This window comes from Topomyia yanbarensis, chromosome 3 (genome assembly GCF_030247195.1).
Source record: "Topomyia yanbarensis strain Yona2022 chromosome 3, ASM3024719v1, whole genome shotgun sequence".
Classification (NCBI taxonomy): Eukaryota; Metazoa; Arthropoda; class Insecta; order Diptera; family Culicidae; genus Topomyia; species Topomyia yanbarensis.
This window is the reverse complement of record NC_080672.1, coordinates 140,373,680-140,400,491: the sequence shown is the minus strand read 5'-3', so window position 1 is coordinate 140,400,491 and position 26,812 is coordinate 140,373,680. Positions and strand designations below refer to the sequence as shown.

The window sequence follows — 26,812 nt, the reverse complement described above, 5'->3', positions numbered from 1 at the left end:
ATCGTCTAGAGGCTCCGGTCTAGGCTCCAGTTCGTTTTTGAAAGCCTCTTTGGTTTCGTTCAGGATCCTTTTTTGTTCCAGCAAGTAAAACTCTCTTGCTGTTTCGTTTAAACCATTAATATCCACAGACATAATGGCGTGGTTTGCCATTCTGCTTAAGGCGAGTGCCTTTTGCCTGCAGTACATCAGTCGTTCCTTCGCAGCAATAGCCAACATATTCCCCGCTTTCGCTATTTCACTTCCGACGTGATTAGAGGCGCATCCTTGGCTCAACCTTTGCGCTTTACAGGCCTTTTGACCGATAGGACGATCGGAAGATGAAGGCACTGGATCTGGCAGATCTGTTTCGCCTCTGGCCAAATCAATTTCTGCAGCTAACCTTTTTGGAGTGGGTGATTTCTAAAACAAAAATAAAAGCAATAAGCAAAAATAATGGAAGCAATAATCAAAAAGACGTACCTTTACTGTGTGATACTGCTGCCATTTCGGGGCACTTTGCAGTATGCTGTAGCAGTGCATTAAAGTAAATGGAGTCTTCTCCGTCGTTGCAAATAGTGCAATCGCTTGTCTCAAAAAATCCTCAGGAGACGCCCCACTTTGGCAACGGTTCTCGATTTGGGCAACACAACCTGCAAACTTGCTTGCCATTTTACTAATGTGATGCCATCTAGCTTTTATTCCGCTAGGGGCGCGTAGTTCTGGATTACCCGGAACGTGATTTTCGCTGCATATCTCCAGAAAACGATCAAACACGCGATCGTAAAGCGTTTTTGCGCGCTGGTTAATGCCGATGCTAGCGTCCTGCGAGGTGTTCAACCAAGCAGCGCATAATGCCTCGTCCTCCTGCGTAGTCCAGTTGGTTCCTCGTTTTGAAGCACTCATTTTCAATCACTTGTCACTCGGAAACAAATTTTAATAGAATAATCCGAGATGAACGCGTTGCTATTCGGGTTGGCAAAGCATGCTAGATTACCAACTTTATTCGTCATTATTTTGGTTAACAACCGTGTTACGCACCGGTAGTTGCTAACATAAGCTAGATACTTGACACTCTTTTTTATATACTTTAATGAAAATCAATACTATTTATAGGTGGCCTTATCTCAGTTCACTATTTCTTATTACGCGTTAAAATACTGGACCTGAAAATTATATTCTGTACAAAAATCATTTTTTAAATATCTGTGACCAAAAAGACATCTTTTAATTCCAAGACAAACTTCTGATTTCTAGATTTCCTGATGACTAATTAAGGCTTATCAACAAAGTAGAAACATTTGAAACGTTATGATTAATTTTGTTTATTTGACCTCATTTTATCTATTGTATTCATTTCATTCTTTGTATGCATTTCGATCAGTTTATTATCTCATGTACCTTATTCGTATCATTCACTTAATTTATTTTATTCACTTTTTTCGTGTTATGCAATTTTATATTATTTGTGGGGTTCACATATTTTATTAATTTTAATAATCTGACTAATTTTGTTCAGTCATTCATTTTATTCATTTCATCTAGAACGTTACACTGATAGAATGTATTCGTAAATCCCTGCTAATTAGATTCGTACTCACAATTTTCATAAAATATATGAATTTTTCGTACATATGATGAGTCATTCGTATTTCTATTGAAACACTTTTATTTTTTATTACGAGTTTTTCGTGAAAACCACGAAACGACAACGAACGGCTTATTACGAAACGGCTTCATTAGGCAAACGAATTTTTCACTATGGTATACGAAAGTCTTAATAATAATATTTACGAGTACCATTTGTCAAACCGTCAACGTCAACAGAGCTTCGATAAAGGTAGAATATGGAGTCAATAATTGTTGATCACCACGATGATCTCGGTCTGACTATTTAGTAACCGTATCCGTGTCCTCCAGCTTCAGGAAGATTTCCTGAACCTCTTACGCTTCCAGTTGATCCATAATCCGGAGCAGTACGGATTCAGTTGAGCCATCGTGAACTCGTTGGTTTTGTATGAAGAAGTTTGAGTTTTTCTCTGCTGAAGCAATGTCAAAATAGTATGCTATTAAATACGAAAACTTTTCTAAAATGGACGAAATGAATTCGTGCGACCAACAAAATCGTTCATAATATACACAACCGTTTATTAAAATAAACGAGACATTTCGTTTCATTCCCGAAAAATAATGCCGTTTTCAACAACATTCGTGCAATGTACACTGAATATGTAAAATTTACGAAAGCTTTCGTTCATCAAGCGACCATTACTTAACACCACAATTTTTGTAGTCCTCAATAGAGGTGAGCAGATTGAAATAAATTCGATTTTGCCAGCTCAAAAAATTTAAAAAAATCTTTGTTGTCATCGATCATTGCTGTGATCCTAAAAGATCGATTGAAAATAATATGATAATCGTCCGTAATATACGTAAACACTTATTAAAATAAACGAATCATTTCGTTTCATTCACCAAAATGATGTCGTTATCAACGACAACAATCGTGCAATGTACAGCAAATAAGGAAATATTACGAAAACTTTCGTTCATCAAACGGTCATTTCTTCATGCCACAATAAAATCGATTTGGCCGGATCATTTTTTTTAAATTAAAAAAAAAAAATCGGTGTTGTCAAACATCGATCCCAAAAGATTGAATGAAAAAAATAATATGCTAATAAATACGAAAACTTTTTTAAGATGAACGAAATGAATTCGTGAGACCAACGAAATCGTTCGTAATATACATAAACGTTTATTAAAATAAACAAAACATTTCGTTTCATTCACGAAAAATAATGTCGTTATCAACAATAACATTTATGGAGTGCATGCTAAAAATGTAAAATTTACGAAAGCTATCGTTCACCAAGCGGCCATTCTTGTTCATGAAATATTTACAATGTACGAAAATTCGTTGCAGAAAACGACGAATGAATTCGTGCATTGTAGGATAAATTTTATCATATTTACGAATTTATATTATCAGTGTAATGAGACACATTTTAATTTATTCTATTAATTCTATTACTTTTTATTATCACTAATTTTTTTCATTTCGATCATTTAATTTTTTTAAAGAAAACAAAATGAAAAAAAAATGATAAAATATATAGAAAGAAAACATTTTAATTCATTTTATCACTTTCCTCATTTTGTTTATTTTATTCATTCTATTCATTTTATTTAGTTTATTAACCCTCTGTTTACCCTGTTATTTATGAACAACCACGTTTTCAAACAGCTATAACTTTGGGGGTAAACATGATTTTCTTACAAAATGTAAAACTAATAATTGAGACTATCACCGTTTATTTGAACGCTACTAGTTACAAGAAATATCTGTAGAACTTAAGTTATTGCACTTGTTCTGATTGGATTTCACTGGACCGGTGCTGCCAGAGACACTGACTGGACATTGCAAACTCAATTATCACAGGCCACTATTCAGCGCGCTGAGTATTATTCACGTGATCTTTGTGAATCCGATTACGGAACATCATATCATTTGATATGCAACTACCCTGTAGTAATGCAATTACGTATCAGGATTTTTGGTTCTCCATACATAGATGAACCTAAGTACAGAGAGCTGAAGCTGAAGGATATGCTATTTTTTCTAACCCAGTGTGGTAAAGAGCTATAATTTTAGCCGTACTTGAATGACAATATCTCTTCGGGGGTGTTATCGTTCTGTTATCTCAATATCCCCGCGGGGGTGTTGATATATCCGCTCACTGCTTAAATAAACATTTGAAATCCCTCCGGGGGTTGGAAGTTTTATTCCTGCTATTGTAGCACCTGCAGATCGTTCAGCATCCCTCTAGGGGTGCAGAATGCTCTGTTTTAATTGTTCTGTGTCGTTACTTTCCTTAACCCTATCCTTACCACTTCCCCAATCATTCCCATCAGGAAAATGATGAAAAGATGATTCTTGGCAAGGCACAAATCTCCGATCAGCATGGGAAACGTGTCATTTGAGTCAGACGCTACTGATTCCTGGTTCCTGATTCATAATGATTTACAAAAACAAAAACCCACGCTTTTCTACTGGATCACTTTCCGGTTAAATAGAGGAGGCGCGTGCCCCTTCATGCCACCCCCTGTGAACCAAACTTAAATGAAATATGGATAATGAGGTAGGTTGTGTCCAAAATCAATAAAAATGTTTTCGGTAGGAAAATTTAAATATCGGTAATTTTACCCCGGTCGTCTGTTAATCGGTAGGGAAGCCCAAAATCGGTATGAGTACTGATAAATCCTGGTCTAACTTCTCATTTCGCAAAGACAATTTTACCGCACTTTGCTACTTATCCACACAAATGATACAGTGAAATGAATCAGCCACAGGAAACAAAAATGCGAGTACTACTGGATAACATAATTTCGATTGACTTTAAGGATGCAGACATACTCTAGATGGTAAATCGATTGCCTTGCACGCAGCTCACCTAAGTTTGATTTCCAACCCCACATATGGGGTTAGAGATTTTTCTAAAAGAAATTTTTCTAACCTAATAGAAGGCGAATGACCCTAAGTTTAAAATTTCTATAATCGAAACAAATAACCTAGATAACCTACATACAACTGCACCACGCGAAAAACTGTGTATTGATAATGTGTAGAAGTTTTTCTCAAGCACAAAAAATGCAATCTGAAGAACAACATGCGAGATGACGTCGAATACAATAACACCAACACCAAGTCCTCGTGCATATAGATGATGATAAAGTGGACGTTCGTATACATAACCTAGAACCGCGCACTAAACTAGGATTCATTAAACGAATTTTCGAAATTCGAGAAAGTGGAATATGTTACCACTTCGGAAAAACATACACCCATGCAACTAGTGAAAACTCATCTACCACAGAAAACCCAACAATCAACCACCGATGCCCGCTGATAATTCACAATCGGCCGCTCTATCAATGTCGGCTGCATGTACTATATGAGTAAGACAAATCAACTGCACTTCAATAACATCAAATAGTCGTCTAGTACTGGGAAGGCTAGTAATTATAAATAAAAATAAAACAACTTCTTTGGTTTTCATATACTCTTTGTACAACATAGTCTTATCCTCCTATACAACCAAAATAAGTTGCTCAAAATAAGTCTTAAGTAGCATTGATTAACGTAGACGGTTCCAGAAGCCCTACGAGAATGAAAATGAGTTTGCGTGAACCCCACGCAATATGGGCATCAAAATTCATGAAATGAAATGGCATAAAATTGAAAGGATTAATTATGGCTAAGTCTTTTTGTCTTTTGTCACATTTTGCGAATCCCAATATTGTGTTTTATTCTTGTATTTAGATACCAAAAGAATTAACAATGTAATAGACATTTTCAACTTTATGTTAAACATAATATATCAAGGAATCATAATGTTTATGAATAAGAAAGACACTATTGCACAAATAGGTGGATTAAAACAGGTTTGGTAAGTTTTCTTGGTATTGCTGATATCATCAAATAATGACTTTTTCAAAGGTTTGTTAAAATACAAAATTGACTTTTCGACTATACCATTCTCTACAAATAGAAATTTTTTTAAATGAGCGTGGTTGTATGAAAAGCTTAATGTGTTTAACACAATACATGACATTTACAAGTGAAAATCGCATTGTGTACAATTTAATAACTTCATTTTAAGACTAATTTTGGTAAAGATTGTCAAATCAAATGCACATGTCGTTAGAATCGTCATTAAACATTACTGAGCACCTAATTAATCATTATATCCATTGTAGTTAATCAAGGCAACCAATAGCTAGAGAAGCTCCTAATTTTAAGGAATTTATTGCTCAGTCTTCTACAAAATTACTATCAAGCAGCGTAGCGCATAATGCTACGTATTCTTGCGTGGTCCAGTTTGTTCCTCCTTTTAAAGCACCTATTGTACTCCAATTGTAATATGTATCCGCATTTGAAATTATCATTCGCAAGCAAACTTCCATCCATGAACACAAAGTGTGCAGAAACCGAAGCAAACTGTGCCGTTTGTATCAAATAGCAACTTTTCGATACGTTGCTATCGAGTTGCTAGATTTGTTTACTCGCTACTACTCCAGGTATAAATTGCTATTACCCGCACTCGTACGGCAACCTACGGTGTGGTTGCCGCGTTGTGGTAAAGGTTGCCGAATGCTGTCCAACCAGGCATAGCAACGCATTGGTGCGGGTGCTCTAAGTCGTCAGTGATGCAATTAAAACTTCGCCTTGATTCCGCTTCTGTTCGCTTCTTCCTGATCTCCTCTTGGGTCCTCTAGGTCTGAAGCGGATCAATCGACGTAAGTAAATCAGAGAGCGCTGTCAATCGTAATGTCCACGAATACTAAATTCCCTCCAGCTATTCTACTAATAATTCTTTCTGTTCTAGTGTGTATTAATGATTACTTAAATGATTGTTGCATCAGATTGAATTATCCTGTTGTAACAACACTATGCTTGTTCAATATAGTGGATATTGTTAGGTGTGATCCTCCTCATCAGACGTCCTCTCGTCCTCACTCCTAGTTTTCCTAACCTTGTTAAATGCCTCTCCCGTCGGCTATACTATCTGCTTATTCGATTCAATTAGGAATATTATGTTACAGATAAATCACTGAGAACAGACACCCAGGGGTCGAGCAAACAAGTTTAAAATACTTGTTATGCTATTTGAACTAATCTTCGCTAGACCACTACGGTCATCATATTGGCATAACCCAGAATAATTGTGGGGTGACCATATCAGGCAAGTAAAAAACCAGGACAGTCGAAAGGGTACTGCCTCCCCCGTCACCTCTCAATTGACTGTGCCTTCTCCACATGTTTTCGACGGTTAAAAAGCTCTGGGGTCTGGCATGCAGAGCTACGGCATTAAAAAAGTTTTGGGGGTCTGGGAGGAAGAGCTCTGCCAGAAAGTCTTTCGTCGGCATTCGATCACCAAGTAGTTTTTCGGATATACAAACACGGAATTCTTTCTACACCTTCATCAGCGAAAGTTTCATGCTGACATCGTGCATGTTGGTCGACAATGACTGGGCAGTGCGTAAGCCTCTTGTACCTGAAGGCATAAAATAGACCCCACTTGCGGTCCTTAGCTTCCTGCCCAGTAACTCCTAGCCCTGGCCTCCTCGTGGCGTCGACTGGGATACGAGTAACCTTAGTGAAGATCGGGTAACCAACCCCGGTGGGAACTTTGGTCGTATGCTGGCAGGGAAGGGGGGGTTACCCTTCTGCGGAAGGTGTAAACCTGTCCTGGTGTCCAGGTGCGACCTTAAGCAGTCCTGGCACGACGGCCCACCGGCGAGACAGGTGGTTGGCGTAGGCCCTATAAGCGGACCCTTAAAAAACCCACATAACGAACAATACAGAAGAGAATACGACCCAGAACAATCGGCAACGACCCAGGCGACGAATAAAGGATCACGATTGGAAACTCGGAACATGGAACTGCAGATCGCTCGGCTTCGCAGGATGTGACAGGATAATCTACGACAAGCTACACCCCCGCAACTTCGATATCGTGGCGCTGCAGGAACTTTGCTGGACGGGACAGAAGGTGTGGAAAAGCGGGCATCGAGCGGCTACCTTCTACCAGAGCTGTGGTACAACCAACGAGCTGGGAACCGGCTTCATAGTGCTGGGCAAGATGCGCCAACGTGTGATCGGGTGGATTTGCAAGTTGAGGATCAAAGGCCGTTTCTTCAACTACAGCATCATCAACGTGCACTGCCCACACGAAGGGAGACCCGACGACGAGAAAGAAGCGTTCTACATGCAGCTGGGGCAGACATACGACGGTTGCCCTCTGCGAGACGTGAAAATTGTCATCGGCGACATGAACGCACAGGTAGGAAGGGAGGCAATGTACAGACCGGTGATCGGGCCTAACAGCCTGCATCCCGTATCAAATGACAACGGCCAATGATGTGTGATCTTCGCAGCCTCCCGTGGAATGGTAATCCGAAGCACCTTCTTCCCTCGCAAAGCATAGCTCTCGTCGAAGCCGAACGCCGCGGCTAAACATCGAGCGGCTACAAGATGGCAGAGTGGCTCAAGAATACGCGCAGCAGCTGGAAGTGGCACTACCAACGGAAGAGCAGCTGGGCGCAGTTGCCCTTGAAGATGGCTGGAGAGATATCCGATCCGCATTGGTAGCATCGCAGCCACTGCACTAGGTACGGTGGGCCCGGACCGAAGAAGCGACTGGTACGACGGCGAATGCGAGCAGTTAGTCGAAGAGAAGAATGCAGCATGGGCGAGAATGCTGCAACACCGCACGAGGGCGAACGAGGCGCGATATAAACAGGCACGGAACAGGCAGAACTCGGTTTTCCGGACCAAAAAGCGCCAGCAGGAAGACCGAGATCGCGAAGCGATGGAGCAGCTGTACCGCGCTAAAGACACACGGAAATTCTACGAGAAGTTGAACCGCTCGCGCAGGGGCCACGTACCACAGGCCGACATGTGCAGAGATACAAACGGGAATCTTCTCACGGACCAGTGTGAGGTGATCCAGAGAGGACGGCAGCACTACGAAGAACACCTGAACGGCGATGCAGCAGACGACGAGGATGGCACGGTAACGCACCTGGGAGCACGCGCGGAAGACATTACACTACCGGCTCCGGATCTCCAAGAAATTCAGGAGGAGATCAGCCGGCTCAAAAATAATAAAGCCGCTGGGGTTGACCAAATACCAAGCGAGCTACTAAAACACGGTGGCGAGCCACTGGCTAAAGCGCTGCACTGGGTGATTACCAAGATTTGGGAGGAGGAGACAGGAGGAGTGGATGGAAGGTGTCGTGTGTCCTATCTACAAAAAGGGCGACAAGCTAGATTGCTGTAATTACCGAGCAATCACCCTGCTGAACGCCGCCTACAAGGTACTCTCCCAAATACTTTGCCGTCGACTATCACCAATTGCAAGAGAGTTCGTGGGGCAGTACCAGGCGGGTTTCATGAGCGAACGATCTACCACGGACCAGGTGTTCGCTCTTCGTCAAGTACTGCAGAAATGCCGCGAGTACAATGTGCCCACACATCATTTGTTCATCGACTTCAAAGCCGCATACGACACTATCGATCGAGATCAGCTATGGCAGATTATGCACGAGTACGGATTCCTGGACAAACTGACGCGATTAGTGAAGGCGACGATGGATCGGGTAATGTGCGTAGTACGTATCTCAGGGACGCTCTCGAGTCCCTTCGAATCACGCAGAGGGTTACGGCAAGGTGATGGTCTCTCGTGTCTGTTATTCAGCATCGCGCTAGAAGGTGTAATAAGAAGAGCAGGGATCGACACGAGTGGTACGATCTTCACAAAGTCCGTTCAGCTACTTGGCTTCGCCGATGACGTTGATATTATTGCACGAAACTTTGAGAAGATGGAGGAAGCCTACATCAGACTGAAAAGAGAAGCCAAGCGCGTCGGACTTGCCATCAACACGTCGAAGACAAAGTACATGATAGGAAGAGGTTCACGAGAAGAGAATGAGAACAGCCCGCTTCGAGTTTGCATTGGTGGCGACGAAATCGAGGTGGTTGAAGAGCTCGTGTACTTGGGCTCACTGGTGACCGCCGACAATGATACCAGCAGAGAGATTCGTAGACGCATCGTGGCAGGAAATCGTGCTTACTTTGGCCTCCGCAAGACACTTCGGTCGAACAGAGTTCGCCGTCGTACGAAGTTGACCATCTACAAGACGCTGATTAGACCGGTAGTTCTATACGGGCACGAGACCTGGACCATGCTCGTGGAGGACCAACGCGCACTTGGTGTCTTCGAACGGAAAGTGCTGCGTACCATCTACGGTGGAGTGCAGATGGAAGACGGCACATGGAGACGGCGAATGAACCATGAGTTGCATCAGCTGTTGGGGGAGCCGCCCATCTGTTATACCGCGAAAATCGGACGACTACGGTGGGCCGGGCACGTAGCCAGAATGTCGGACAATAGCCCGGTGAACACGGTTCTCAATTGCAATCCGACCGGTACAAGAATACGTGGCGCGCAGCGAGCAATTCTGTAACTGTACAGCCCATCACGGAAAAACATGCACCGATGCAACTAGTCAAAACTCATTTACTACAGCTAACTCTAACAAGCAGCCACCGACACCTTCAGATAAACCAAAAACAACGATCCAATTAACCAATAATGCAGCTACCACGACCACGACAACCGCTCCCAAACCAACAACTAGCATCGCCACTATAGAAGAAAATACCGATGAAGACGGATCTACAACAGCGACCCTTAAGAACAAGAAACAAATAAGAACCTGTGATCGTGAATAGCAAGTATCAGAATCAGAATATATTGGCTCAAATGGCACGTTCCCCGTATGTAGTCGGTGCTTTGTGCCCCTCAAGAAACAGCAAGAAAGCAGTACTGATGATGACATGGACGGGAACGATAACGCGAAAGAAGGCAGACTGAATGACCCCCAAGCGGCTTCATCGCCAAGGAAAAGGATCCCAACACGCAGCAGCAAACTGCGTCAACAAGATCTGACAGACCGATATTCTTAGAATTTATTTTTTTATTTTTACTTATTGTAAGAAAAAATTGAAGACCTACGGCTCAGTTGTACTAACGCATTGAGCCGTTTCGAATGAAACTTTAGATAAAAAAATACGGTCTCAAGTAGCTTCCCTGTGCTATGCCTGGCAATTTCCAATGGCAACCATTATCTCTCGATCTGAGAGCTAGGATAGAAACAACTTCAAAATCTGCCGTTGTTTCCAAATTTCTCCATTTTATCGATTATTATATGAAAATTGGCGGATAGGTCGGTGTACATAATATTAGTTTGAGCGCGACCTTCCACACTCTCTGTTATGTAGAATGCTAGGCTCGGCAGGTTAGTTGGTGTTCAGTGTCCAGGCGTGGAGCCATGTTAATCGTCTATTAGGTACTTTTTGCCTTTCTCCTATAGAAAGGTTATGCAATCACTCTAAATCGTCAACTTAATCCCGGTCCGGAGGGCCGTCTGTCATATACCATTCGACTCAGTTCGTCGAATTCGTGTGTGTGCGTATGTATATGTGTGTATGTATGTATGTGACCAAAAATATGCACATCGGTTACTCGGAGATGGTTGAACCGATTTCATCAAACTTAGTCTCAAATGAAAGGTACAACGTTCCCATCGGCTGCTATTGAATTTCATTAAATTCCGAGTTTCGATTCCGGAGTTACGGGTTTAAGAGTGCGGACACGCAGCAAATTCACATTTTTGCCTTTCTCCTATAAAAAAGTTATGCAATCACTCTGAACATCGCCAACCTAATCCCGGCCCGGAGGGCCGTCTTTTATGTACCATTCGACTCAGGTAGTCGAATCCGGCAATTCATTTAAAAATTTCCTAACAAGTTTAATGTAAAATTTCCTAACAAGTTGAAATTTTTTGGCGGGGTCCAAACGTATGTGTAAATCGCACTGAATATCTAATAGACATTTCCACCAGCATATTAAACATAACCAGCCATGGAATCGTAGTTTGGATAAATGAGAAAGGCACAATTGCACCACTAGGTGGATTAAAATGGGTTTTTAATTAATTTATTTTACACGGCTCAATGCATTAGCTTACCTGTGCCGTGGATCATTTAATATTAACAATGTGTATATAAAAATAAATAAATCGAATTTTATTGTATATCCGTCGAATCTAGTGTATGCGATTTGTTACTTTGCGTAAAGATTTTATTTCTTGTTGGAGATCCATTAACTGCATTTCCTGTTGTTGCTTAGTCCGCTTTCTATCGGTTTATCGTTTTCGTTCATGCAATCCTCGCTCTTGATGTTGTATGGGCTTTCACGATTACCTGGTTTGAGTTGTTTGTGGGGCCTACGGGTCACGATTGCGTATCCGTGTTCTTTGTTATTTACTTTATTATCGGTGGTGCTGGCAGTTGATTGGGAAGTAATGGGCGCATCACAATGATCGCACACGCTGTGAGTGATTTAGTTAATGTTGATAAAGGGCTGTGTGATGGGTATGCTTGCAGTTGATATTGTTTCATTACAGGTTTGTATACATGGTTTCTCGTAGTGTCTTCTTGTGTAACAACGTAGGGCACGCAGGAATCTGTCCTTCATACGTGCACAGCGTGATTTGGTCACGCTTTTTGCTTTGAAGTGAAAGTTCAGATATGAAGGAATAGGTTCCGTCAATCGCATTCTCACGACACGAACACCGTTGGAAATATCTAGAAAAAAATTCTCCAGGCTTCAAACTTAATGGTTTCCACTGTAACGTATTCCGACATGATGGTTGTAATAAATTTATTAATAATACCCAGGTGTAGATCGTGCAGACGCATATCAATCTTGTCATTGTCAATATAAACGGGTATTTTGGTCCTAACATTATCATGCTCAACGACGTATTGCATGTTATCTTCCATGGCGTAGCTTTCCGTTATGGCCAAAGTTTTAAACGTTATCAGTAACGACTGTGGTGGGCTTGTATAACGACGACTTCCGTTAGTCTAAACTGCATTTGCAAATTTGCTGTTGAGTTTCGAACATCTTGAAATGAAAGATCGATATCGCACCGATGAAACTAACGCTGCTTGATTCACTGCTCTGTTAACAAGCAGATCAAGTGAATATGTACTGGTTACGACCCTATAGTAATTCCATGATCACCATCTCGAGAGAGCGCTCAATGAAATTATTCCACTATAGTTGCTATTTTTCTTTCCATGGAATGGATTTCCAGTAAGACGAAACAAAGTCAATAGCAAGAGAACTCAAGTAGGGGCCGAAAAACCAAAACATCGATGTGTCTTTTAGAGGTACCGGATTGAAAGACGATATAAGCCGAAAAGAAGCGCTGGTAACCATTGTTTCGTCGATGTTGACGAGGCACTCTTGAGAGATTAAAAGAAACCATCGGAAGGTACAGGAAGATTCGACTGTATTAAGTTTTGTTTGTCGCATTCCGATTGAGGATGAGTATACGTTGCAGCAGGCATGCACAAGAACGGTGCTGCTCCATGTCCTATTCCTGTGCACTGGCTCATAATGTGTCAGGGCTAAATTCATTGAGCTAGGGCTTGTGCTGATTTCCGATGAGCTAGAGTTAGCAAGTAGCACGAGCAGCGATGAGCGAGAACTCTCGCTAGCACGGTGATAACTAGCACGCTGCACGGAGTCTGGAACCATACTATCATCGACGTTCTGAAGCAGCTGGGATACAAAGCTACGGAAGCTGACAGCTGTCGTACATTCTTCTTTATGTAGATGATATGCTGATCGTTACCAATGGCGTCGAGGAGTACGAGCGAGTACGGAAGCACCTTGAAGAGAAATTCAAGATATCCTGCCTGGGTGATGTGAAAAATTATATTGGTATCCGAGTTGAGCAACAAAATGGATGTTTCCTGTTAAGCCAAGAACACTACATCAAAAGGATGTTGACATGGAACAATCAAAACCATCACCAATTCCTATGGACCCTGGGTACGTCAAAACAGAGCAAAAGGAGAAGATTATGTCTAATACGGAGAAATAACAGAGTCTGGTGGGAACTTTGCTCTATGTTGCTGTATGCACACGGCCCGATATTGCCATTACGGCATCCATTCTTGGCCGTGAAGTCAGCAAGCCAACGGAGAGCGACTGGACGGAAGCAAAGCGAGCATTACGTTATCTGAAAGGTACCGCCGGGTTAAGGTTGAAGTTAGGAGGTAAAAACAACAATCTTGAAGGCTATGCTGACGCTGATTGGGCAGGTGACCGCAGAGATAGAAAGTCGAGTTCTGGATTTTTCTGTATGCTTGGCGATGGAACGATAAGCTGGACAGCACGAAAACAGGAATGTGTAACTTTGTCTTCCACCGAAGCGGAATATGTTGCACTCGCTGAGGCAAGTAAGGAGTTACTCTGGCTAATAAAGTTAATGCGATAATTTGGCGAAAGTATTCAGCAACCGGTGATAATCAACGAAGACAACCAAAGCTGCATTAGTATGTTGAACGCTGAAGGTGAATCAAGAAGAACAAAACATATCGATACTCGGTACAATTTCGTACGTGATTTGACCAGATCCGGAGTCTTCAGAGTTATCAAACTACAAATGGTTTGAAAAACATCGAACTTGAGGAAGAGTGTTGAAGATAACAAGAGCAATAGTTTGCCATGATTTTGTAGACGCTATGTAAAATAAAATAATATTTCATTCATTTTTTCACCGTTGATTAAGCAAGTTGTTATTTCTTTGTCGTCCAATAATAAACCCATGATTTTCACTGTGACAGTACAGTAATTATACAATAATTTACAGTCAATTCTAGTGTTATGCTATTATACAAAAACAATAAGTTTTAGCGTTTCTACAGTAAATGTAAAATCGACTTTTACGCTTAAACAGGGGGTGGTTATGTATCTTAACATTGAAACAAGCCAGTTGTTTAGTGTTCACACAAGACGTGTGACTTTTTGGATTTTAGTGTCTAACTAGTGCTAATTTGGGTACTAGCTTAGATACATCGTCTAACTAGACACCCAGTTGGTGCTAGTTACTGACGAGGAGAATCCGAAACACTAAAACAAAAAACCGTACTTTATGTAAGGTATGTGCCCTTATGCACAAAAAAATTTGGCATCGTCCAAAATTTTCTCTTTGGGGATTTGCATAATTTCAGGCGTTTGGGTCTTAAAACCACAAGACAGTTTCGGTTCATATTCTTCGTCGGCAAACAGAACTTCTGTGCTTACTATCGAGACATCACTCGGTATAAGCCAGTTGTTTAGTGTTCACACAAGACGTGTGACTTTTTGGATTTTAGTGTCTAACTAGCAGAGTTAAAAATAATCGAAGCTCTTTTTTGACGGATGAAAATGACCCTGTTGCGACTCGCGGTGAATAGGAAAAATATTCATTCAACTATCCATCTTATTCATTCAGTTGAATATCGTACAATATACTCATTACACTAATTATCTAGGAAAATGTTTTCAAATGCCGATAAAGCATATGAAACCACAATCATCATCGCTTACATTGTGCCAGGGCCTACTTTGATGCGTTTGATTCGTTGCTGCACGGTCGCTTCGTGTAATAATCGAAGCCGAATGAAAATCTGCATGGATGAATGGGCGGTTTGTTCGTTTGACGTTTTCAGCTGCGTCACTGAATATTGAAAATGAATGCGGCTGAATATGATCGATTTTCATTCAATGAATTTGAATATTTTTAACTCTGCTAACTAGTGCTAATTTGGGTACTAGCTTAGATACATCGTCTAACTAGACACCCAGTTGGTGCTAGTTACTGACGAGGAGAATCCGAAACACTAAAACAAAAAAAAACCGTACTTTATGTAAGGTATGTGCCCTTACGCACAAAAAAAAATTTGGCATCGTCCAAAATTTTCCCTTTGGGGATTTGCACATTGAAACAATTGATTTTTTCTATACTTTTTTTCTCGAAAACAGTAAAATTTCATGTGAATTTACTGTATCAGTTTTTTGCTGAATAGTAAAATTGTCTGTTACATGAAATTTTATTGTAAATCTACTGCGAGAGCTCTGCGTCGAACAATGTTGAAACAGTGATAACTATAATATTTATTGTTTTGATTATTTGTAGGGTAAATGCTATTGTAAAATACTATTCGGGTCGAGCTGTCAAAAAATGGGTACTTTTTTGTTTCCGACAATGGGTACTTTTTATCCATATCACAACTAAGGATCGTAGCGGAACCTGCAAATTATTGGCCTGCATCGGAGTCCGTGGCGGAAACGGAACATTTCGACAATGCTCCGAAAACAACGGCCGTTTAGACTACTGAGGATGTTGCAAATATGCACCAGTTCGGCATTTTTAGAGCAACCGAAAGATCCAGCCATCAAAAATATATCCAGTTGGCGGTTTTATTTTGTTAAGGAGTTTTGGAATGGGATCTCTATCTAGATTCCAAGCTTTTGTAAGGAGAAAATAATATGAAATGAATGTTAATTCATGTTTTTTTTTAAATTCAGAAAAAATTCTATTGACAGTATTTTTCCTTCTGGCGCGATTTTCATGAATGGGTATTTTTTACTCATTTTTTTCGTAATAGTTCTGCGAATAATAATGGGTAAAACATTCCCAGGTTGATGTACAATGGGTGCAACCGCTTTACCCATTTAATATGTTATTCCACTTTTATTGAAAATGCGTAGTTTTCTACGCATTAATGGGTACTTTATTTTATCAGTGTGGAGACAGTAACAGTACATATACATTTTTTACATTAAGCTTCCTACCTTCCTCCAATAGAGACGCTGTAACTTCAGTCGCTTCTCGTTTGTATGGGGTAAGGAAAGAGATATGTCTTCTTAATATATAGTCTTCGCAGGACCGAACACCACCGCCACACACCACCGAAAAGCTACCTAAAATTGAGTACTTTTGACTCAATCTCGTGACATCGTGCAGGAAGGTAAAATTAAGGAGACCGTGTTGAAGGTAGTTTCCATTTAACTACGGCAAAAATCATAACTCAACCTTGAGTTTAATTTACTTAAATTTAAGTTGAATTTAGCTAGCACACCGGGTTACAGCTAGTGTATTTATACTTCCTAATTCCCACATTCTCAAATTTGTATATCATGAAATTTAAAATTACAAGCCTTCAAATTTAAAAATCGATTAACTTTTAAATGTTGAAATCTTGAATTCTCAAATATTTTTATTTTTAAATTTTTAAAATTAAGAATTCTAAAATTTCAAATGTTTAAATTTTTGGATCTGTAAATTTTCAAATAAACCTTTATGTTTTTGAATTCCTGGTTTTTGATTTTTTAGATTTAGATCTTAGTTTTTAAAATTTTGCATTCCACATATTTATTTTTTTAAATTTTTGAATTCTTAGATTTTATTTTACAAAATTTTTTATATTTTTAAATTTACAATTCTTCATAACTTTAAATGTTCAAACTTTTGAATTTTGGAATGTTTTTAATTTTGATGTTTTAAATAACAAGTTTTTAAAATATCTTAATTTTTAGATTTTTAAACTATTTAATTTTTAAAAAATTAAATAATTTAACTTAAAATTCTTAAACACTTGGATTTTTAAATTCACAAGTTTTTGAATTTAATTTTTTATTTCGATTATAGAGGTTTTAGCCTTAGTGTCATTCGCCTCTTTTTTCGGAATAGAAAAATCTCTCTGGAAAGTTTATTTGTTTTATTTTCACTATAGAGGGTTTAACCTTATGGTCATTCGCCTCTTCGGGTTAGAGAAATCTCTTTGGAAAAATCTCTAACCCTGTGTGCGGAGTTGGGAATCGAACCCAGGTGTGCTGCGTACAATGGAATCAATTTACCAACTACGCTATGCTCGTCCCCTATCTATGGAAAGTCTCTAAGTCTATGTACGGGATTGGTAATGGAACCTAGGTGGGCTGCGAACAAGGAAAACGATTTACCAACTACGCTGCGCCCGCCCCTTTAAATTCGATTCATGAAACCTTAAATTTTTGTGCTGTTTTTCATATTTTTTCGGTTTATGATGCGTATTTTTAAATTTTTGAAGCTATCATTTTTAAATTAGAATTGCTTTGCATTTTTGAAATTAATTAAGTGTTAAATTGTGATTTTTCAACCCTTTAATTTTCAACGATTATATCACAGACTAACAGACATAACACTATGAGGGAATTCCCTAAAAAAATATCGATCCGGCAATTTTCCCAGAACACCAGCCCAACCTTTTATTCACAGTCCCAAACACTCATTTGCTGGTGGGTTACCCCTCAGGTTTGGGAACAATTTTTCACTAGTGGTCTATCCCTCATATGTTTGCTCATATGTCAGTGGCGCCATAATTGCAAATGTGGCCACAGTCCCAACTACAAATATATTTAAAATGACCGTTAAAGCGGGCGAAGCATTGTTTTCGAGTGTTATGCCTGTTATTCTGTGTTTATATTTCTAATTCTTGATTTTTTTAAATGTTCCATTATAAAAATTTCTGGAGCAAGGTTCGCAGCACTACATAGAACGTCTGGTCGAATTCCCGCGTCTCCTTCAGTGAAAAGTGAGGAAATTTCAACCAGACATCTGAAAATTGAAAAAAAGTTCATGCATATTGTTAATAAACTGTAAAAAAGCTCGAAAAGTCTTTAATGCCGGAGAAAAATAAATGTGTTTTTCTTGCTTGCGGATTTTCGCGGATTTTTACTTCAGCCAGGGATATTACATTTGCGGATTTCCTAAAAAATAATGGCAACGCTGCAACCGATTCAAAGGTAATAGATGTTCATGATCAAAGAAGAGGAAAGGGTGAGCATATCATACACGTAGAAGAATCAGGTCATTTTGAAACAACAAAACGTTTAGTTGAATTTCAAACTTGACGAATAACTGTTTCAAACTGAAATGGGCGTTTCTTGTAAGCACGTATTTAGTTTAGATCAACAAGTAGTTCTGTTTACATTTTAAATAGAAACATTGTTGAAACAAAATAAAATGTGTTAGATCTAACTGTTCCCTTTGTTGAACACCAACAGAATCTTTGTTTGATTTCAACTAAATTTGAGTTGTTCTTTCCTTTGGTTAACACCAAAGATTTTTTTTTGTTTCTTCGAACCTGTTTGTTAGGTTAAACTTATCATGATTTTGTTGAAACCAGTGTTTCAAATAAACCACACATTTTACTCCAAGGAGCCTATTTCCCAAGGAGCGGTGGAAACCAATCATTGTTATGCGCGTTTCTGGAAGTGAGTAAAAAATGCAATCCATGTAGATTTTGACTCTTAGGTTTTCACTCTTGGTTTTGGCTCTTCCTGGTCACTCCGGTTTGTGATTCTTGTTCTGTCGCCGCTCGTAGATCGAATTTAATTTCAAACTTTGCTAACAGTTCTTCAAGATTTGTACGTTTAATTTCTCAATTATTCCAGCAGTACGCATATATTGAAGCAAGTCCTTTGCTTACAACTTAATTTTCTTTAACAAATATATTATTCCAGCAATATAGTCACGGGGAAACATGTCTCAAATCCGATGAAAATATCTTTCTGCTGGAGTGATGAAATCAAAAGCTCAAATGCATAGGGAAACGATGCAAAACAAGTGTACTATTTACTGTAATAGTTGTGCACGCTAATTATTGAATGCTATCCTGCGAGGTCTTTTGTACTTGATAAAATGAAAATTAAAAATCTAAATTGAGCTCAATTCGGGCTTTTAAACTGTATGCTGCTGTTATAATCTAGTAACGTGTTTTCACTCCTTGGCGGTTTTCACTCCCCAGGAGCCAAAAAAACCATGAGTGATGAATTCATGGATTTTAATGATTTGTCAAACTATAGTTTTTTCAACGCATGCTGATTGGAGTGATTTTTGAAACACTAGTTGAAGCTATTGAAAAGCCAACAAATGAATTTATTGGTAATTTTAAGCAACAATGTTGATTAAATCAAACCTGAATCTGGTTTGTCACTATATCAAACGGGAAAATTGTCATTTAAAACCAAAATTTGTTTATTCTTACTGATTTTTTTCTGCGTGTAGTGTTGTTAAATCGATTGCTTCTTACACAGCTCTTCTGAGTTCGATTTCCTTACCCCGCACATAGGGTTAGATATTTTTCTTATCCGAAAAAGAGGCAAATGACCCAAGCGTTTAATCATAGCAATCGAAACAAAAGAGGATCGCAGAAGCAATACACGTAAGTTTGATGATGAAAGTGAAAATAGAATTCAATTCATAAACTGGAAATTTTGATTCTGTGATCTTTCTAGTATGGGGAATTTATTATGTAGAAATTATTACAATGAAAAAATACACAAAACAAAAGATGTTATACCTATTATAGCGCGATAGATAAAACTTAGTAGGTTTTGCCACCGATAACAGACGTTTAGGCTAGAACAAAATTTCCTTCAAAAACCTGTGTAAACTTTCAAATTGATAAGCGTTGGAAATCCGTGTTTCACTATTACCATCTGCGCAACTGTTTGCTACACGTGTTTGACAGCTGCACTCTAACTACACTGTATCGATCACTGCGCCATCTACAAAGTTTGCCAAACGTGTTTCAGACGTCTGATTTATTCGGAACTCCAGTAGCGGGTATTTACACACGATTCAAATCGAGCCAAAACGTCTGTTATCTGTGCTTTAACTTTATAACCACGAAGAGAAAAAAGTGGGGCAAGGTGGGCCTTTTGCAGACAAATGAAATGAGGAAAAAAATATAATTCAATTTAAATTGTTCCTACTTCGCTAGAATTTTTGAGTAAACTAAAATATATGCAAATACTTTCTTGTTTTCGAATTCAAATATAATATCTCGAACTGAGAATAAATTTATCAAGTAATTTATAAGGTAATCTTATTTAAATCACTGCTGTGTCTAGTCCTTTCTGCAGTTTTCCGAATTGTAGTTCAGTCATAAGGCTGTGCTTATTCTTTGCAAGAAACGTTTATCAGTCAGTTGTCAAAATAATGCTCATTTTCATCCAAGATACTTTTCCGAAGACACAAATCCTTTAGGATACATACCCAGGGCGCTAGAGCATTTGAGCGTCGAAAGTAGCATTCTGCCCACTGTGCCGTCCTGTAGAATTCTCACAATCTTCGCGCACTTCTCGAGTGCAATTCCCCTAATTACGAATATGTAAAATAGCATTTAATTCGAATCGCTTTTCTTCGGCCCACTGAACGTCAAAACTTGAACAATTCACTGAATGGTAGTGTTGATTTCGCTCATGGGGCTGTTATGTCTTCTTTCTGAAAATTATCGAACAATTTTGTTTAAAAAACACAGCTCCTTTAAAAAATTAATAAATTTATTTCTTCTCCATAACTAACTCATCGTTGATCTTTCAAATGGAATTGATAGATTGAAAATCGAACTGCAATGCTTGAAGATATTTAGGTTTGAAGAAAACCATTTTTGTTGTAAAAATCACTTGCAACTTGTCCATATTATAGGGGAAAGTCGTCGGTTGTCGGCACCCCTATGTAGCTTTTGACAGAAACCAGATATGGACATTCTGATAAATATTATTTGTGTTATATATTAGCGCGATCTTTTTGTGTCGATTGCTGAAGCAGACTCGAATGTTCTGTTCTACAACCAATATATTTTTTGAACAAGTGAAACTCTACTCAAAAGTTTTTTTGATGATTTGCTTAGTGTTACAGAAAGAAGTCAATCAATCGAAAAAGTATGCGCATTGAATATTTACGATGTGAATTTATTTTATTTTGCGATTCAACGTTGAATGGCACCGCAATGTTCGCCACAAGTTTTCTTTTGATCAGTTTTCAAAAAGGTTACTAAAATCGGTTGTCGGCACCCAAACATGGTCGGTTGTCGGCACCCAATTTTTCACCGCTAGGTAGCACCGTATATACCAGATTGTCACGACCAGATAATCTGGTGGGGGGGGGGGCTCGGGTTACCCTGTAGTCCCCCTCCCGTTTTGACTGACTTCTATCTGATCTGTCTGAAGCTTTGGTAAAAAACTGGAGTGCCTGAAACTAACTCAATGGCAGTGAATGCGATCCGTCAGTGCATTAGCAGTGCGTAATATTCGCACTAGCTTTTCACATACACATATTGTGGTTCTGGTGAAGAATGATGTTCATAATACCTTTGATGGGTGTTGAACTGAATAAATATCCTTTTCCCTTTGAATCGTGATGATCATCATTAATATTTTTCCATTTTTAGTAAATTTTTTTAGGGTGTCGACAACCGACCATACATTTTTCAAAATGGTAAACAGTTATCATTTTACTAAATTGTTAATAACTTTTTTTAAGTTGACAAATGAAATTAAATTCTTCGATAAGTTATTAGCTAAGGCCTCTAGCTTTCTATTGGTATGCTTATTCCCATATATTGTTTAATTGGAATAATGTTGTGAGCTAAAAACAAGTGTTCCGACAACCGAACACATTCCCCTACATAAATAATGCATCTCTACACTTTTTGTAATGATTAAATAAAACACGTATAAAATATAGGTAACCCTTAAATACATAACACTGTTTTAAAACAACATTGCGAAAAACATCTCAAAATTATCACAGTAATGTATTCAAGCTATGAGACAATTTTTACAATATTAAAAAAAATTGATTTGCGCCTTTGAGGGTTGACTCCCATGTTTGGAAATGAAGTCAAATGTGATATAAATTGATACAAAAATATCTTTTGCACATTTTTAGAAGACTTGTTATGACCAACAAAAATGTTGCCAAAAACGGAACCCATTTGTTGCCAAAATCGAAGTGTGCCAAAAACGGAATCTTACTGTATTATTAAAATAAAAAATATTCAAAAAAATTTTTCGAGGATATGACAATATTCAGAATAATGTTCTTTAAATTTTTTTGCATTTAAAATGATTAAAATTTATATAAATTTACATGTTCAATAGAAAGTGCAAAGCCAAAAAACGCAATTGACTGCAAAGCAGGTGCTCTAGAACAAGTTCAGTGAGTAATGAAGTTTTATTGTATTTCGGGCAATTTGTATACAGTCGTGATTCGGTGGTTGTGCACACCCTCTGTCCAACAAATGAATTTCATTCGCTAGTTGGACCGTAAATGCATCTGCTCACATCCATAGTTATTATCAGTTTGATTGTCAAAGTGAATTTGACACGAGATTTTGACATTCAGATCCTTTTTAGTTGGACAATGCTCCAACTAGCGGAGGTCCAGCTAAAAAGCGGTCCCGTTAAAAAGTTACCAATACGCTAATTCGCGGGAAACTGCATCCCATGAAAATATCGATTCGGTATCCTATTATTTCGAAAGAATTAGGATTATTGGCCATTATGCCAAATGACCATTATGTCCAATTTCTATGGCAAATGGCAATCTATCTTCAATTTAGCTTCAATCGATTATGCTGACCTTTTATGCCAAATGTTTTTATGCCAAATAACCACTTGAATCTCGCTGGTTACGCTTTATGCCAAACGACGTCATGCCAAATGCCTTTATGCAAAAAATTCCCAAAAGGGAAAATTGAACTTAACCGTTTTGCGCGTTACGGGCACAAGATCTAACTTAAATCAAGTTTTGCTTTTTTGTGTTTCGAATTCATCTCGTCAGTAACTAGCACCATCTGGGTGTCTAATTAGACGATGTATCTAAACTAGTACCCAAATTAGCACTAGTTACACAAAAAATTCTAAACAGTTCACATGACATATGTGAACGCCCAAAGCCACATGTCCCGAGTGATGTCCCGGGAAGCAAAAAGCAAAACTTAATTTAAGTTAGGTCACAGATAACGGACGTTTAGGCTCGATTTGAATCGTGTGTAAATACCCGCTACTGAAATTCCGCATAAATCCGACATCGGAAACACGTTTGGCAAACGTTTTCAGATGGCGCAGTAGTCGATACAATGCAGTTAGAATGCAGCTGTCAAACACGTGTAGCAAACAGTTGCGCAGATGGCAATAGTGAAATACGGATTTCCAACGTTTATCAATTTGAAAGTTTACACAGGTTTTTGAAGAAATTTTGTTCTAGCCTAAACGTCTGTTATCTGTGGTTAGGTCTTGTGGCCTTAACATGCAATACGGTTTAGCCCAATTTTCCCTTTCGGGAATTGGTTGCATAATACCAGGCGTTTGGTTCTTCAACCAAAAGACAAGAGTTCGTCTTCGCTTTCTCGTCAGTAAACCAGAGCTATATTTGCTGCCCGGGATATCACTCAGGACATGTGGCTTTGGGCGTTCACATATGTCGTAGAACTGTTAGGAATTTTTTGTGTCTAACTAGTGCTAATTTAGGTACTAGTTTAGATACATCGTCTAACTAGACACCCAGATGGTGCTAGTCACTGAGGAGATGAATTCGAAACACAAAAAAGCAAAACTTAATTTAAATGTCTTTATGCCAAATGGGCTTCCCCCACATTTTCGGCCATTAACTAGAAGGTATTATAGTATGTGATTGAGATATATACTGCCCATAATCACAAGTCAGCCCCATATTCTATGGGATTCCCTATCTGCATGGGACTGACTTACGATCATACGTAGTGTATGTGTTACGCTATAGCTCTACGCATAACTGCCCCATGTGTATAGGGAATCCGATATAATATGGGACAGTTATGCGTATAGCGGCAATACAGACCCAAAATAAAATCGGAAGGTAGGCTACTACGTAGAATAAGTATATCCAACTATTGCTTCTTTTGGAAATTGTTCTGCAAAGAAAAGTTCATCGAACAGAGTGATCACTACGAAATATCGCTCCGGAATAACTATTCCAAAATACACCGTAAACAACTGACTTTGCATTTTATTTTCTTTCTCAAATGACTTAATGTAGCCGGAATAAGATAACACACGAGATGTGCGATTGCCTATTGACAGAATTAGCTAAATGATTGATTTGACTTGTAGCAAGACGTGAGTCATTAGGAACAAAATGGCTACAAGGAGCGGAACTAGGTGCTGGAATAGATACTAATGTAAATAAACGCATATAAGCGTAAATTACAAAAACACACTTCAATACACTCAGGTTTTTCTACGCGGATTTTGAAATTTACGCGGTTTTCATTTACGCAGTTTTTGAAATTTAGGTTTTCCTTTACGCGGATTTTTTAATTTACGCGGTATCCATTAACGCGGATTCTTAAATTTACACGGTCTTGATTTACGCGGATTTTGAAATTTACGTGGTTTTCATTTACGCGGCCTGTATCCCCCGCGTAAAAAAACCTGAGTGTACTACATTAGTGTAAAATGTTAAGAAGCACTACTACAGTATTTGAGCGTACTTTTCGATCATTCATCATTAGGTAATAAATAGCTTGAAAAGTAATTTCATTTTATGTTAGAAACAGTCCAAATCATTTTACTAGCTAAAACCAAAATGTTTTCAATTCATACGTTGACTAATATCGCACGCAAATAAAAAATGCATTAACAGTATGTACCCATAATCCAACATTCCACTATTTTTTTCAACTCGTTGAGCAAATTGAATTAATCCCGTGGTTTGCGGTACATTAATTACAAAAAATACAAGTTGCATCATGTTTTCACTAAACTATCAACACCAAGTACCGAACGAACGCATGATAGTACTTACCTCACAGAAGAATTCATTGCCACGAAGTCCGCAGAACCAGGAAATCCAAGAAACCTCCTCGGAGCTACTCATTTTCCTGCAAGTGTAATAAAAAAGTAAACAGAACCATTAGTAATCCCGTCAGTCATCGGTTTCCCGTTCGTTTTCGGTCCAATCCAACTAATTAGTGTCCAGAAACGGGACGGGAAACGGAAATTTTTTGTAGCAGGTCGATTTTAGCTTTTTTTGACAGCCAGCGGCAGCCACAGCGAAAATGGTTGATGAAATTCACGAGTGATTTCGTATCGCTCAGTCGATTTTTCCCGAGGGTTTTTTCACGGATTGGACACCGCCCGGAACGCCGATAACTGCCTTAAAATGACCACTGACACATTCGTTACCAGCTCGTGCACACTTTTCAAGGCGAAAAACGCCGTTTCCAGTAGAAAATTACCTTTTTATTCCCTGGCTAGCCACGCTTATGATTAAATCTTGAAGAAATAAAAAATACGAAAAAAATCAATCGAAACTCGAACCGTGGTTCACACTGTACAACTGTGCGCCCGGGAATGCCCGAATTTTGATGGAATGAAGGAACGAGTGAACGCAACGTCGTACGAGAGACGACGAGACAGAGACTGGGAAAAAGCGAACATGGCGAACACGCACGATATGTGACGTTTGGGCGGTGCCAAAATTGACAGCTGCCGAAGAAAATGCGCAGGATATCAATCAAATTACATTGTATTTGAACAGAGACGTGTCTACCATCCTGTGAAAAGTGGGGGCTTCACAGTTGATTTCTTAGTTTATAAGGTGGTGTGCACGCACTCTTTCAGAGGCCTTAAGCGGACCCTACACGAACCAAGAATATTGTCAATAAAAATATTGACAAGACTACTTCAATACGTCAATCCCATTTGAATTCTACAGCATCAATATTTCCAAAATGTCCTTACACGATCAATATATTGATCAATAATTGGTTTATTGTCAATATTTCCGCTAGTGTAGGGTCCGCTTTACACGGAGAACTTTTATAAATTTTAGGGTATCATCCAAACAAAATGTGGAATCGTTGCACTAGCGTACACTCAAAAAATAGTAAACGTTATGCCTATTGATTTTACACATAGATTTTTGCAATTAACGGAGGCATATAGACACTATTTGCTGGTACATAAACCCAATGTGTGTATTTATAAGAAATATTAATCTTACATTCACATTTCATAACTATTAGGCACATAAAACCCCATTCTATAACAATATACACATATAACTTATGTGTGCGCATACATAGTTTATACAGTTGACATATAGAAGGTATGTGTGCGCGGGATAATATTAGCTTTTCTTCTTCATATGAATTTTAAGCGGTTTGAAGCAAATAGAATTAACGCTTGGAATGTTTTCAGTGTAACCAACCTAATTTGGACCCCTACATATTTTGGACCCTGTTAATGTATTTGCCTTCTACACTGCCAAGTTTCTCTGAATTTGTTTGGTTTGATGCAGTAATTACATTCCTTGGGTTGTTATTTAGTTTCAATATCATTAGTGCATCTATAATTGTCTAAAATTAAACAGAATCCACAGTTTTCAACAATATCACCGAAAACGTTTCATGTTTCAACCAAATACAAATTATAAATATCACAGATCAATATAAGAATGTATAACAAATTTGCATCAAATTGAAAAAAATACATTTAATTTCCATTTTTGCATCACCCAGTAAAGCTCAGCCGGAATTGAACTGGAATTCTGG

General features: G+C 38.8%; 1 protein-coding gene across 6 annotated transcripts in view; it reads right to left on the bottom strand.

Annotated features, from left to right (window-relative positions):
- The window catches only part of LOC131693341 (casein kinase II subunit beta), a 47,941-nt gene extending 22,255 nt beyond the window's left edge, over window positions 1-25,686 (bottom strand). For 5 of the 6 annotated variants that reach the window (XM_058981077.1, XM_058981075.1, XM_058981080.1 and 2 more), the window contains exons 1-2: window positions 25,496-25,685; window positions 25,063-25,138 (exon numbers count right to left, since the gene is read on the bottom strand). In XM_058981077.1, coding sequence (XP_058837060.1) covers window positions 25,063-25,134 — 72 coding nt within the window. In that variant the 5' untranslated portion in view covers window positions 25,135-25,138; window positions 25,496-25,685. Of the gene's footprint in view, window positions 1-25,062; window positions 25,139-25,495 lie in introns of all 6 variants that reach the window. The other variant, XM_058981078.1, reaches the window with a different exon arrangement.
- Window positions 25,687-26,812: the final 1,126 nt, after the last annotated feature.